Source organism: Carassius gibelio, chromosome B7 (assembly GCF_023724105.1).
Source record: "Carassius gibelio isolate Cgi1373 ecotype wild population from Czech Republic chromosome B7, carGib1.2-hapl.c, whole genome shotgun sequence".
Taxonomy (NCBI): domain Eukaryota; kingdom Metazoa; phylum Chordata; class Actinopteri; order Cypriniformes; family Cyprinidae; genus Carassius; species Carassius gibelio.
In genome coordinates this window covers 35,854,765-35,867,231 of record NC_068402.1, presented here as the reverse complement: position 1 = coordinate 35,867,231, position 12,467 = coordinate 35,854,765, and the positions used below count along the sequence as shown (strand labels likewise).

General features: G+C 33.4%; 2 protein-coding genes across 8 annotated transcripts in view; one reads left to right on the top strand and one right to left on the bottom strand.

The window, feature by feature from the left end:
* Positions 1 to 8,603, top strand: part of kcnip4a (potassium voltage-gated channel interacting protein 4a) — a 188,826-nt gene extending 180,223 nt beyond the window's left edge. For all 6 annotated transcript variants that reach the window (XM_052561680.1, XM_052561685.1, XM_052561681.1 and 3 more), the window contains 6 exons: positions 260 to 329; positions 1,659 to 1,729; positions 2,963 to 3,070; positions 3,616 to 3,720; positions 4,979 to 5,041; positions 5,241 to 8,603. In XM_052561680.1, coding sequence (XP_052417640.1) covers positions 260 to 329; positions 1,659 to 1,729; positions 2,963 to 3,070; positions 3,616 to 3,720; positions 4,979 to 5,041; positions 5,241 to 5,288 — 465 coding nt within the window. In that variant the 3' untranslated portion in view covers positions 5,289 to 8,603. The remainder of the gene's footprint in view (positions 1 to 259; positions 330 to 1,658; positions 1,730 to 2,962; positions 3,071 to 3,615; positions 3,721 to 4,978; positions 5,042 to 5,240) is intronic.
* A 1,942-nt stretch (positions 8,604 to 10,545) lies between these two features.
* Positions 10,546 to 12,467, bottom strand: part of sec24d (SEC24 homolog D, COPII coat complex component) — a 30,779-nt gene continuing 28,857 nt past the window's right edge. For both annotated transcript variants that reach the window (XM_052561696.1, XM_052561697.1), the window contains 2 exons: positions 12,078 to 12,170; positions 10,546 to 11,837 (listed from right to left, as the gene is read on the bottom strand). In XM_052561696.1, the coding sequence (XP_052417656.1) occupies positions 11,697 to 11,837; positions 12,078 to 12,170 (234 nt within the window). In that variant the 3' untranslated portion in view covers positions 10,546 to 11,696. The remainder of the gene's footprint in view (positions 11,838 to 12,077; positions 12,171 to 12,467) is intronic.

Sequence of the window (12,467 nt, the reverse complement as noted above, 5' to 3'; positions counted from 1 at the left end):
TTTATTTGAAATGAAGGAGAGTCATGTGAGATTATGTTCAATGCTGCAAATGCACTTCTAGCGCAATGTGTTTGCCTGCCGCTACACATTTTTATTTATGATGCCTATTAGAATGAGAATGGACTATGTGTTTATTGCTCAGCAATGCTGCCATTTCCTATTTGGATGTTCATGCTCATAATGGTTCTCTTGGTGAAATCACTCCTCAATAACATCTCAGTACCGTTGTAATGGAAATGTCTGTATCTGTGTTTTTCAGGAATGCCCCAGTGGTGTGGTCAACGAAGACACATTTAAGGAAATTTACGCTCAGTTTTTCCCACAGGGAGGTGAGTGGATTTAAAGTCATATATTCCCTTTTACAGTTATACTGTATAGCATTTTTAATACAACCTGATCTGACCCTTTATAATATTTTGTTGGTGTAAGCTGTTGTAAATTTGAATAAGCCAGTTAATTTTAAATGTTACCATTTTAGTTTACCTGACAAAACATACTTTTATTATTATTATAGTTATTTAACAAAACATACTGTATTATTGCAAATATATATATATATATATATATATATATATATATATATATAATTTTTTTTTTTTTGCAAAACTGGCTTATTGGGAAAACTTGTGCTTGTGATGACTAGAAAGTGTTTTCTGCATAATCATGACATAACAAGTTACATTTACAGTATCTCTTAAAAAATTTTAAAATAATAAGTCATGATGAGATAAAGATGTCAAAATTGCCGATATTTGACAAAAAAGTATATTTTTCTCATTTAATTATCTCATAATTTTGAGTATCATCTTACACTTAATGCTTTAGTATCTCATAATTGTATATTTTATGATTCAACAAAAAATTTTGCTTTTGTGGTGGAAATGGGCTTCCATAATTGAAAACTGTGAAAAACTAAAAAGCCATAATAATGACACAAAAGTCCAAATTAAAATACTGATACAATTATGAAAAAAATATACACTTTGTATGTTATTATTTCTACTTAGTATCTCATAATTTTGATGTTCATATTTAACACTTTGAAGAACCGAAAAGTAATAATTAGTCCAAAAATCCAAATTAGGAGTCATCATTTGTCATCATTTTGACTTTCTCATAATATTGACTTTTTATCTCATAATTATTAATTAGGCCAAATTTTATCTCATATTTATGACTCTTTCTTAACTTAGCATGATTTTGTTTCTTTAACCCAGAAACTATATAACACCAAATAGAAATGGAACATTAGTTTATAGAACTAAAAAACAGAGGAAAGTTTTCCTCATCATTTCGCCAGACCAACACACACCACTGATCTGAATGAAGGTCTCCCAGTAGAAAAGGCTGTTGTAGTGATTCTCTTCTCTTTTGAGTCACATGATTTGTGCCACTGAAAAGTCAAAGGAGTAGTTTTATAATTATGGGTTTGAGCTTCTCTACATCATTTGTCGGGGTTTGTGACAAATCTGTCTCACATGGCCCTGCTCATTTCCAGCCCATTCACATACACACACTGCTTGCATTATTTATAGTATAATGGATCATAGCTCGTGCAAGCTTATGCATCCCCTTTGATGTTGAACAGATTAAGCTATGGGATGAGGTAATGGCATTGCTGTGATTGAAGCTGAGCAGTTTCCTGTTTTATTTTTCAGATGCATCAACGTATGCACATTTTCTGTTCAATGCATTCGACACAGATCACAATGGTTCTGTCAGTTTTGAGGTAAGTAATAATAACGGAGCATTCTGAAGACGATCTCTCACATACATGCATGACATAGTAGTGAACCTAATATTACTGTGTTGACACTGAATTGCAGTTTGATATTTAGATGTGGACACTATAAGGTATAATGCATGCAGTTTTAACTGAAAGACTAATGAAGTAACATATAAAATAGATTGAAATAAAATTTTGAAATAATTTGTAAAAGATAAAGTAAAGGACCCGTTAAAATAAACTAGTCAAAAATAACATAGGAATTATGACATACTAAGTTATAAATATGTGATAATCAAGTTTTAAAAGTATGAGATAAAAATTGAAATTGAGATGCAAATTCATAATTATGACAAAAACTGACTTTTAATTGCGACATTTCGATTATCTCATAATTTCATCTTTTTATCTCATAATCGAGATAGAAAGTCATAATTGTGACGAAAAAAGTCTAAATTCTGGGATAGTGTGTTAAATTATGTGATGCAGTCAAATTTGAGACACTAATTGAAAATGATGACAAAATGTAAGCATTTAAATGTCATAATTGTGAATTTTTTACTTTTTATTGCCATAATTATGACTTAGAGAAGAATTATTTTTTCTTATGTGGCAGAAATGGGATTTTATCAAATACTCCGATTTCCCATTTATTTTACCTTAAAATCCTTAACTGTCATTGAATAAATGCCTTGACTGACAGAATATTGTGCATTATGTGCTTTACAGAGACATTAGGAAACATTTTAACTACCACTGAACCTTCAATTTGCACAGAGCAAGAATTTCATTCTTTGGCAATAAACAAGTATTGCTTATCCCCAGCGATACAGTAATTAAACTAAACGAGAATATCCTCGTCTTGTTAAAGTTTGGCTTGTCCTGTAGCCATTTAGCTCCCGCTAAGGCATATTTTGTCATATCTGGTAATTAAAAACCTTGAGTGCTCATGTGAAAAGTTCAGTTTGAAAGAATTCCTCTCATTATTTAGAAAATGGTTATTAAAGACATTTATTTCCATTCATGTATGCACTTTGCATGTATACTGGATTAGTGAGATCCATAAAACAACCATTAAAATAAATTGAGGTATCATATCATCGTGTGAAATGAAGCATTTTTGTGTAGCAGAATAATAGTCCTTTATGTTCTAGCTGTAAATTACAGATTTATGTTGTTATGTAAAATATTCTGTTTACTCTGACTGATTTCTCAATGTCTTTATTTGCATTGCAGGATTTTGTGATGGGTCTTTCCATTCTCTTAAGGGGCACCGTTCAGGAGAAGCTTAACTGGGCATTTAACCTGTATGATATTAATAAAGATGGATATATAACAAAAGAGGTAATACTTGAAGAATATGAGTAACACCTTATAATAATGAGCACTGCATTAAATGAATTTCATTGTATAGGTGACATGAACTAACAACGGATGATGAACTTTTAATATTCTTGTTTAATGTTCATTTCCATATTAGCTAATCCAGTTTTAACTTTTCAGGTTAATAATGGACAAAGGTATAGTAATAATTTAACAGTTGAAAAATATAAAAAAGTCGAAATTGACAAAAAGTCAAGATGATGTGTTACTAAGTCAACAAAATCAAAGTGATTAATAAGATAAAATTGCATATTTGTGTCTTAATTAAAACTTTAAAATTTCTACATACAGTAAACTAATAGATTTGTAACTTTCCAAGTTAAAAATAGACAATAGTAATAGATTTATATTATATTAATAAATGTGTGGGGGGGGGGGTCATCATCAGTTCATGATACTAAATGCATTACCGAATGTTAACATATTTAACCTTATTGAAAAGTCACTTACATGACAAGTGATCATATAAAATACTAACATGCCTGTCTATTGTTTGGGTTTTACAGGAAATGTTAGACATCATAAAGTCCATCTATGACATGATGGGGAAATGCACATATCCCATCCTTAAAGAGGAAACTCCACGGCAGCATGTGGAGATATTTTTCCAGGTGAGACTGGCATCTAATTTATTTTGTAATGATTGTTCTTCATATAGAAAATATTTGCTAGATAGGACACTGGTAAAGCAAGTACCCTTCGAGAATGTTCCCATCTATGTCATGTTATTTATCAGCAGGACCCTAGATTTAGTTTCTACTGATGCTGTTATAGAGGTTGCCTTGATGTAATTCTAAGCAGTTTCTAAAGCTACAGCAAATAGAGCGATCTTGAATGAACACACTGACCTTCTGACCCTGTTTGTGCCTTGACATACTGTTATAAATATGAAATTAAAAGTCAAAATCATTGTACATTTTAGTGAAAGGAGTTGATAATGAGATACAAATGCCTAATTATGAGATAAAAGTTGAAATTATGAGATACTAATTATGACTAATTATTATTCACTTTGTCATAGTTTTGACTTTTAATCTCATGATTTCAACTTATTATCTCATTGTGACTGAGCATCTCATAATTTTGACTTTTACATCATATTTATGACTTTTAATGTCATAATTTACCAACGCATAATTTTTCCTTTTATATGGCGAAAGTGGGCTTCCATAAAAAAGTGAATAAAACTGTTGATAAACTTAATTCACTTGTAAAACAAATTAATTTCCAGAATGTTCCCATTAATCTCATGTTATATATCACCAGGATCCTACCGTTTTAGGTTTTTTTTCTGATATTATTATAGAGATTGTCTAGATGTACTTCACACTGACCTTTAGAGCCTTTTTGCGTCTTGACAAAAAATGTCACATTATTTATGTCCAATACTAAGTCACAAATATGATAAAGTTATTAAACAGTAAAAAAAAAATATTGTAAATTATTAGTTTACTAATTATAAGATAAAAGTTTTACTTATGAGATACTAAGTCATTATGACATAAAATTATGATTTTTGTCATCATTTTGACTTTTTATCCCATTATTATGAGTTAGAATCTCATAATTCTCATAAACATATTTTATCTCATATTTATTAATTTCATAATTATCATTTACCATAGCATGTTTTCCCCCTTTATGTGGTGGAAATGTGCTTCCATTAAAAAGGGTGATTAAAAATATTTTAAAAAGCAATGCTTTCCAGACACAGCACTTTGGTTCATTGGTAAAGCAGTGATCCTACAGATCTGGTTTCTGCTGATTTTATCGGGGGGATTCAATGTCTAAATTTAACTCTAAGCAAGAATGAATAGAGCAGACTCAAATGAACACACTGACCTTTTGACCCCTTTTGTGTCCTGACAGAAAATGGACAAAAACAGGGATGGAGTGGTCACAATAGATGAATTTATAGACTGCTGTCAAAACGTAAGTCTATTTTTGTTCTGAATGTGGTGTTCTGCATGAATGTTTTTCTTGAAAACATTTACGAAATGATTTTATGTGAAAAGCCCCTTACATAATGTTCATTGAGCCTGCGGCAGAAAGTCGTCCTGAAGACAGTCCATTAGTCTCCACAGGTGAGCTGTTATTAAAGTGTTCACCTGTGTCTGTTTGTTCCCTACAGGACGAGAACATCATGAGATCAATGCAGCTTTTTGAGAACGTCATTTAACATCTGAATGGACTCTGTTGGCGGACCAGCTCACATAACCACCTTTATACTCCACAAACCCGACATCCTCGTTGATACACATCTGATTACTAGCAGTGCTTTACCCATAAACCAAAATGAACTGAATATTAAAGAAAAATTATTTTTACATTTTTTTGTCATATACTTGTAAACAAATATCTATATATATCTTTATTTTAAGTAGATACATAGTCTGTTAATCATCTTTTTCTCCATTTTTTTTTTTTTAAATAACTAGAAGCCATTGTACTGTACATCTTAAAGTAACATTTCATACATTGGCCCATAAACACAAACAGAATGAATTTCTGTGCATAAATCCATTCTTAGATTGCAATGGTTTACAAGGAATATTTGATGTACAATTTACTTAACTTAGTGAAAGGAATAGTTCACCCAAAAATGATGATTTGCTGAAAATGTACTCGAACTCAGGCCATCTGAGATGTAGAGCTTGATTCTTTATTGAATCAGTTTTTGAGAGATTAACCATTGCATCACCAGTGGATCCTCTGCAGTGAATGGGTGCCGTCAGAATGAGAGTTCAAACAGCTGATGAAAACATCACAATAATCTACAAGTAATCCACACCATTTCAGTCCATCAGTTAATGTGTTGTTAAATAAAAAGCTGTGTGTCTGTAAAAAAGCGAATGCACCATTAAGGCATTTTAACTTTAAACTGTTGCTTATGGTCAAAATACGAGTCCATAATCCATAATAATGCTTCCTCCAGTTTAAAGGTCTATCCCCTGTTGTCTGTATTTCTTTAGATCTGATTTGGACTGTTTTCAATTGTAAAAGGTGCTTGATCTGTGCAGATTTCTAATAATAGTATGGATGGAGGATATTAATTTTGACCAGAAGTAACAGTTTGAAGTTAAAAACATCTTAATAATAATGGTGATATAAACATGCAGCTTTTTGCTTCACAAGACATTTATTGATGGACTGGAGTGGTGTGCATTACTTGTGAATTATTGTGATGTTTTTATCACCTGTTTGGACTCTCATTCTGACGGCACCCATTCACTGCAGAGGATCCATTGCTGATCAAGTGATGTAATGCTACATGTTTCCAACTCTATATTATTCATCCAAAATGTATTTCTATCAGTTAGTAATATGTCACAAACAGTGTGGCAATTAAATCTAACCACATGACACAAATTCGTGGGATATTAACTGTTTCCGTTTTTAAGCACAATTAGTAATAATTCATACTTCTTTCATTCAAGTACAAACCTGTGACTCTGCAGCCTTTAAATTTCTACAGAACCATTCCAGATTGTTCTTAGCTACAACAGCGGGTCCAGCCAAAACAGATGGAATGTCAAATAAAGATTAAGATGTACGTTTTCTAAATAATATTTAAAATAGTTTTTTTTTTTATCATTTGCCAACTAGATCAAGATGCTATATTATAGATTTGGAAGCTACAGGTTGCAAATCAAAGCACACATGTTGTATTTGTCTTAGTAAAACACTGTTACAAGTAATGCTGCTTATATGTATCTTAATTATAATGTCCTTGTGAGAAATGTCACATTATGTTTACATGTTTCAACACTATATCACTGTTCTCAAAGCATCTAACCATGTGGGTTTATTTATTGTGCTAACTAAGCACATCAGGCTGTCTGTAGCCATACAGTATTGTTTTCATTTGGAGGTTTTGACCATCAATATTTGTGTGTCTGTTAATTTCAAATAAATGTCTTTCAAAGCATCACTTAAAGAGATAGTTCACCGCAAAAAAATTTAATTCTGTCATCGTTTTCTTACCTTTCACCTGTTCCAAACCTCTATCAATTTCTTTTTTCTGTGTAACACAAAAGAATATATTTTGAAGAATGTTGGTAACCAAAAGTTTGACGGTAGCCATTGACTTCCATTGTTTGTTTGATTTCCATTACTATGGAAGTCCACTGTTTGGTTAACATCATTCTTCAAAATATCTTCTTTTGACCTCAACAGGAGCAAGAAACTTGTACAGGTTTGGAACATGTGAAAGCTAAGTAAATGATGACAGCATTTTTATTTTCGGGTGAACCGTCCCTTTAAACCTGTTTTATAGCGACTAGAGTTGATTTCAGGATGTTCCAACTTATTACCCCACAACATATTTATTGCCTACGTTAATTAAAAAGCTATTTATTAAACATTACTTTACATATAGAATATTTTGTAATTGTGGGCACGCCATAACATTAAATGTAGTTCACCAAAAGTAAAAATTTCTATACAACATCGCCACATAGTGGACATAAAATACAGCACAACGTGGCTGACAACATGATTTATGGATTAAAATTGGAGAATTAATTTCACACAGTAGCACACCGCAAAAAAAGAACGGTCGATATTTAGATCCAATATTGTTCCCATATTCTGCCTTTTTTTAAATCACATGGGCTCAGTTACAACAAGCTTCCATTAAAATCATGATCATACCTCGCACAAATCTTAGATGAATCCCTGTGTGAAAATGTTTTCTTCATGCATTTCAGTAATGAGCATCAGTTTCCTGCAACAATAATTCTCAAAGCTTGTCATGTGAGCTTTCAAATTTTTAACATGCAGACCAGAGAACAAGAGAGAGATATGAAGTCATTTCAGTTTAATAACTGTGTATAAATATAAGCAGGCCGGTCGAGATTGAATAGAATTTAAACATTGATTTGTATTTCAAATGTGTGTAGATATTTCATATATTACAAACAAGCATTTTGTTGCATCCTCGCACTGTTTTTATTTTTCAAATCTTTTTTTTTGCTTATTCCAATTATGCAAATAATGTTTATGTTCACGGGTTCTATATCATACTGAACTGTCAGTTTACTTTTATTAGTTTTGCAACCTGCATGCCAGATTCACATGAGCTTATCCAGGAGAAGAGTGCATGAGCTTTTCCCTACTTTAGAAATCAGTGCCTTTCTTTGCTAATGCTCATCCCAGACCTGTTCTTTCTGTCTGATTTGATTGTAATTGAGTTACAGTTTAGGATGTGATTCTTTTTTTTTTATTCATTTCTGAAAACAATGCTATGTCATGCTGTATTTGAGGTTTCCCACTGATGTTCTGATGATGCCACATTTCTTTTGAGCGGCGTGAAAGCCTGTTGGCTGCATGAATAGATAGTTGAAGAAGGCTTTACGGCGTTAGTGAACAGCCTTTAGTGATGGGAAGAGCTGACTGGAGCAGATCTAGCGCTCTGTGTGCCTATCCCATGCTTCTCTGTGGAATTAGACGAGTGTATTTTGTAACATAGAATCAATAAACCGCTCAGAATGTATGTATCATGGCTCGATCATTGAATGTCAGAAATGGTAATTAAAATCACTATGGCCACATACAGTACATACTGTGGAGTTTCAGAAATGACAATCACATTTAAATATAGGAGTCAAAAGACATTTGCCAGATTAGATGACGTATTGAATTTAACACGGATTGAAAATTATGCGAATCTGACACCTATGGAATTTTGGTGGCCTCTTAGTTGAAATAAAAGACATCATAAATCTGCAACAAAGTAAATAACATCATTACATTTTTTGATGTGGACATGGTTTTATGTTTACACGGCCTGATGGAATGCAACGCGTAAAAACACAGTATAAAACAAATGGCTCATTTGTTATGGGTTTTATTGTTATTGTCTTGTCACTCCGATGTTCTGACCGGGACACATATCACAGTATGATAATGAGTGTAACATTTCCGTCACACGCTTGAGACATTCGGCCAATCACAATGCACTGGATAGCTGACCAATAAGAGCACACCTCGCTTTTCAGTACGATGAGATTTGTAAAAAATTACACGTTTCAGAAATGCAGGGCATAGAGGAGAAACAATAATGTACATTATCTGGAAAATAATGTTTTTTTTTTTACCTTAAACTGCATAAACACATTTCACTACAGACGGAATAAAGATCATAGATCATGAAATTTTTTTGTTTTTTTGTTTGTTTTACAAAATCACAACATTTAAAACTTTTTTTTAAGTCTACTTTTAAAGTGTTAGCATTTGGTATCCAATATTAAAGACATGTTACAGCACTAAAGACTTACAGTATGTTCGGTGAGTTTAACTAAACCACCATGATTTGTTTGTTTGGAATGCTGCTTTTGCATTATTTTGCACTATAGGCCTATAGCCTTTATAGCACAAGATCTGGCAAACCTACACCTACCTCATTCACTATGAATTCTTGCATAATGAAGAAACACAAATATGATATATGGAAGGTGGACGGTGCCAAGAGACATTAAAAAGAATGGATGAAATTTGACCATGTCAACAAGCACTGTATGTCCATGTTAAAGTGACAACACACACAGAAGCCAATAAAAATGCTGTATTTAAGACTATGTGAATACATGGCACTATGGTACGGTTAGATACTCCATATGGTGTGGTAATATTGTACTCGTTGATGCCAAGTCGCCAGCCGAGCTCAGGCTGATTACTACATGGTATCTAGGTATGTGAATACATGATACTATGGTACGTTGGTGTCTACATACACCAGTATGTAGTGTCATGTATTAGTGCTTTATAATTAACTGACAAGCTACCCAATATAGCGTTCATTATCGAAGGAGATTCATCTGCGATAATTAATGCGATATTGCATAGCTTGTCAGTGATCTACAGCTCTGTCTATTAAATGCCACTCCATTTGAAAGCAGGTGATGGCGATTTACCGCTAATCAGGGTTTACAGGCTTTACTGACGAAAGGAGTGTGACAATCGCATGCGATATATCACCCATCCCTATTAAAAAGTATTACACTTTCAATTGTGGCTAGAATGTGATTTAAATTTGTCATCCTAATGTGGTAAAAGAAACACGTACTAAAGAAACAGAGAAAGAACCACAAAAGATAAACAGAGCATGATGACCGTTAAATTTCAGATTGATCATCTTAAATACCTTTGGCCCTAGTGGCCTTCCATACTGATCACCAAAACTAGTTGTTCAGTTCGGTACATGTGTAGAATTTCTGGAAATATGATTGTGACTTCCTAATTTTTTGTTGGTTAATTTAGTTGTAGAACGCAGTTGTCACTCCTGTAAATTACTGAACTGTGTGGGAACAGAACAGGATTAAGCACTAAGAGGTGAACTGATAACTGGTTTAGCTGCAGTGTATACGTGGCCTATGAAAACCAATAATTTGAATTTAATTCAGAAAAATGCACACAAAACAAATACACTTACAAGGTTACCAGGGACTACACCTTTATTCAAAAACAGCTGTATAAAGGTTTTATATTGAAATGTACATGACAGACTGACTTCAGCTTCCAGAAATGAATCCTTTCTGTGTTCAAAACGAAGAACCACGTGTGTCGTTCCAAAGCACTAATGAACAGGTACAAAAGACTTGATGCATGTGACCTGAGGTATAGTTGCTTACGAGTCCTTAAATCCATCTCAAACTGTAAGAAAATATACAGTATTGGTCCAGAGATGTACCATTAAAAGTCAGAAGAGATAAGGCAAATTTATTATAATAATCGCTAATCTTACAAAACATATTATATTGGAAATGTCTCAAAGAGCAAAACTGTATGAAGTTAAGAATAACAAATAATGACTGGCATTAACTGCAACAAAATAAAAGGGATGTTCCACCCTTTGTAAGCGTTCAGTTATAAAATATATATATATGTTTTCTTCGAAGGTCTAATAGTTATACTCTTAACTACAGGAAAGTCTAGTTGATTTTATGAATATTATGGGCATGATGTTAAAAAGCAGTGGTGTACCTCTAAACATTCTGAAGTATTGATGCATAAAATAAAGTTTTACAGTAAAAGTAAAAAAATTAAGACAAAGATGTTATTTGAACAAAAATGGGATAGCAGACAGTGATTCCATTGCAAGACAATTCTTTTCATGACTAGAATTCAGTTTTGTGTGATGTTTTCATCCCTGAAGTCATAAAATTAAGAAAAAGCATGTTTTGTACTCCATACATCCAGACAAATCAGTCTATTAATTTAATAGACAATGCACAGATTTTTCATGTGAAAACACTGTTTTCCACTCAAATCTAGACATTATGAGAACATTTTATTCATTCTGCTGCATTAAGGATTCAAAGAAATGTTTCCCTTTGGTAAATGTAATCTTGGTGAGCGACTTAAGAAAATCACTGAGACGATCCCTCAATATAATGGTTCCTCAGAACAGGGAGCTGTGTTCAATCTAAACACCCATTTCCCTCCCGTCAAACACTGAGGAATAAAGCAGAAAGTTCACACTCAACTGCAGAGAGAGAGAGTTTGGTCGTTATTCATAGGCAGCTGTAGAGGTTATATGAGAAGAGGGCTGTGCGCTGTAACACACTTAACGGTGTGTGAGTGTGAGTTAAGTAAGTAGCTGCCTGATCTCACGGTGGACGTAGCACAGGAAGTCCATGTAAGACGCTCCTCCGTGAAGACCCTTGTCCTCCACCAGGTGCTGACGGAACAACATCTCCAATCGGTCTTTCTGCTTCACTATCAGCAGCTGCACAGAGAGAGACGCACATCGGTCACACTGCTGATCTGAGACCAGTCAGGACAGAGCAAGAGGAGCGTTGAGGAGAGTGATGAAAAGTGTAGAAACTGCCAATCAGTTTGATTCTTCTAACATTTAATATGTTCATATATAAAGATAGACATGAGCACCACTAGGTAGTATTCATGCCTCTTTATAACAAACAAAAAACAGACCGATATAGGTCGAGATGGTGAGGGTGAGCCGTACCTTCATAGATGTGGCCCTCCGCTGTGAAATGCTGGAGATGATTGAATGGATCTTCCTGGAATGAGCATTATCCAGCACAGGTAATGATGTCGGCTGAAAGACAAATGAAATCCTAGAGTTATCACTGCAGCTCTGATGTTACTCACATAATGTGAAGGACTGAAAAAAACAGGTCCTTGATCAAAGCAACACCAGCAGTGAGAGCAATTGTGCATCGAAGTAATATTTGTCCTTCAAAGTAAAACCAGTATCGTATATAATCCAACTCCAATCCAAATACTGTATTACTTAAAATAAAAATAATAATATTTTATCTACAAATTCTGTCATTTATACACTTTCATGTTGCCCAGGAGTCAATGTTGTTAAAACTTCTATATAAGAATGATT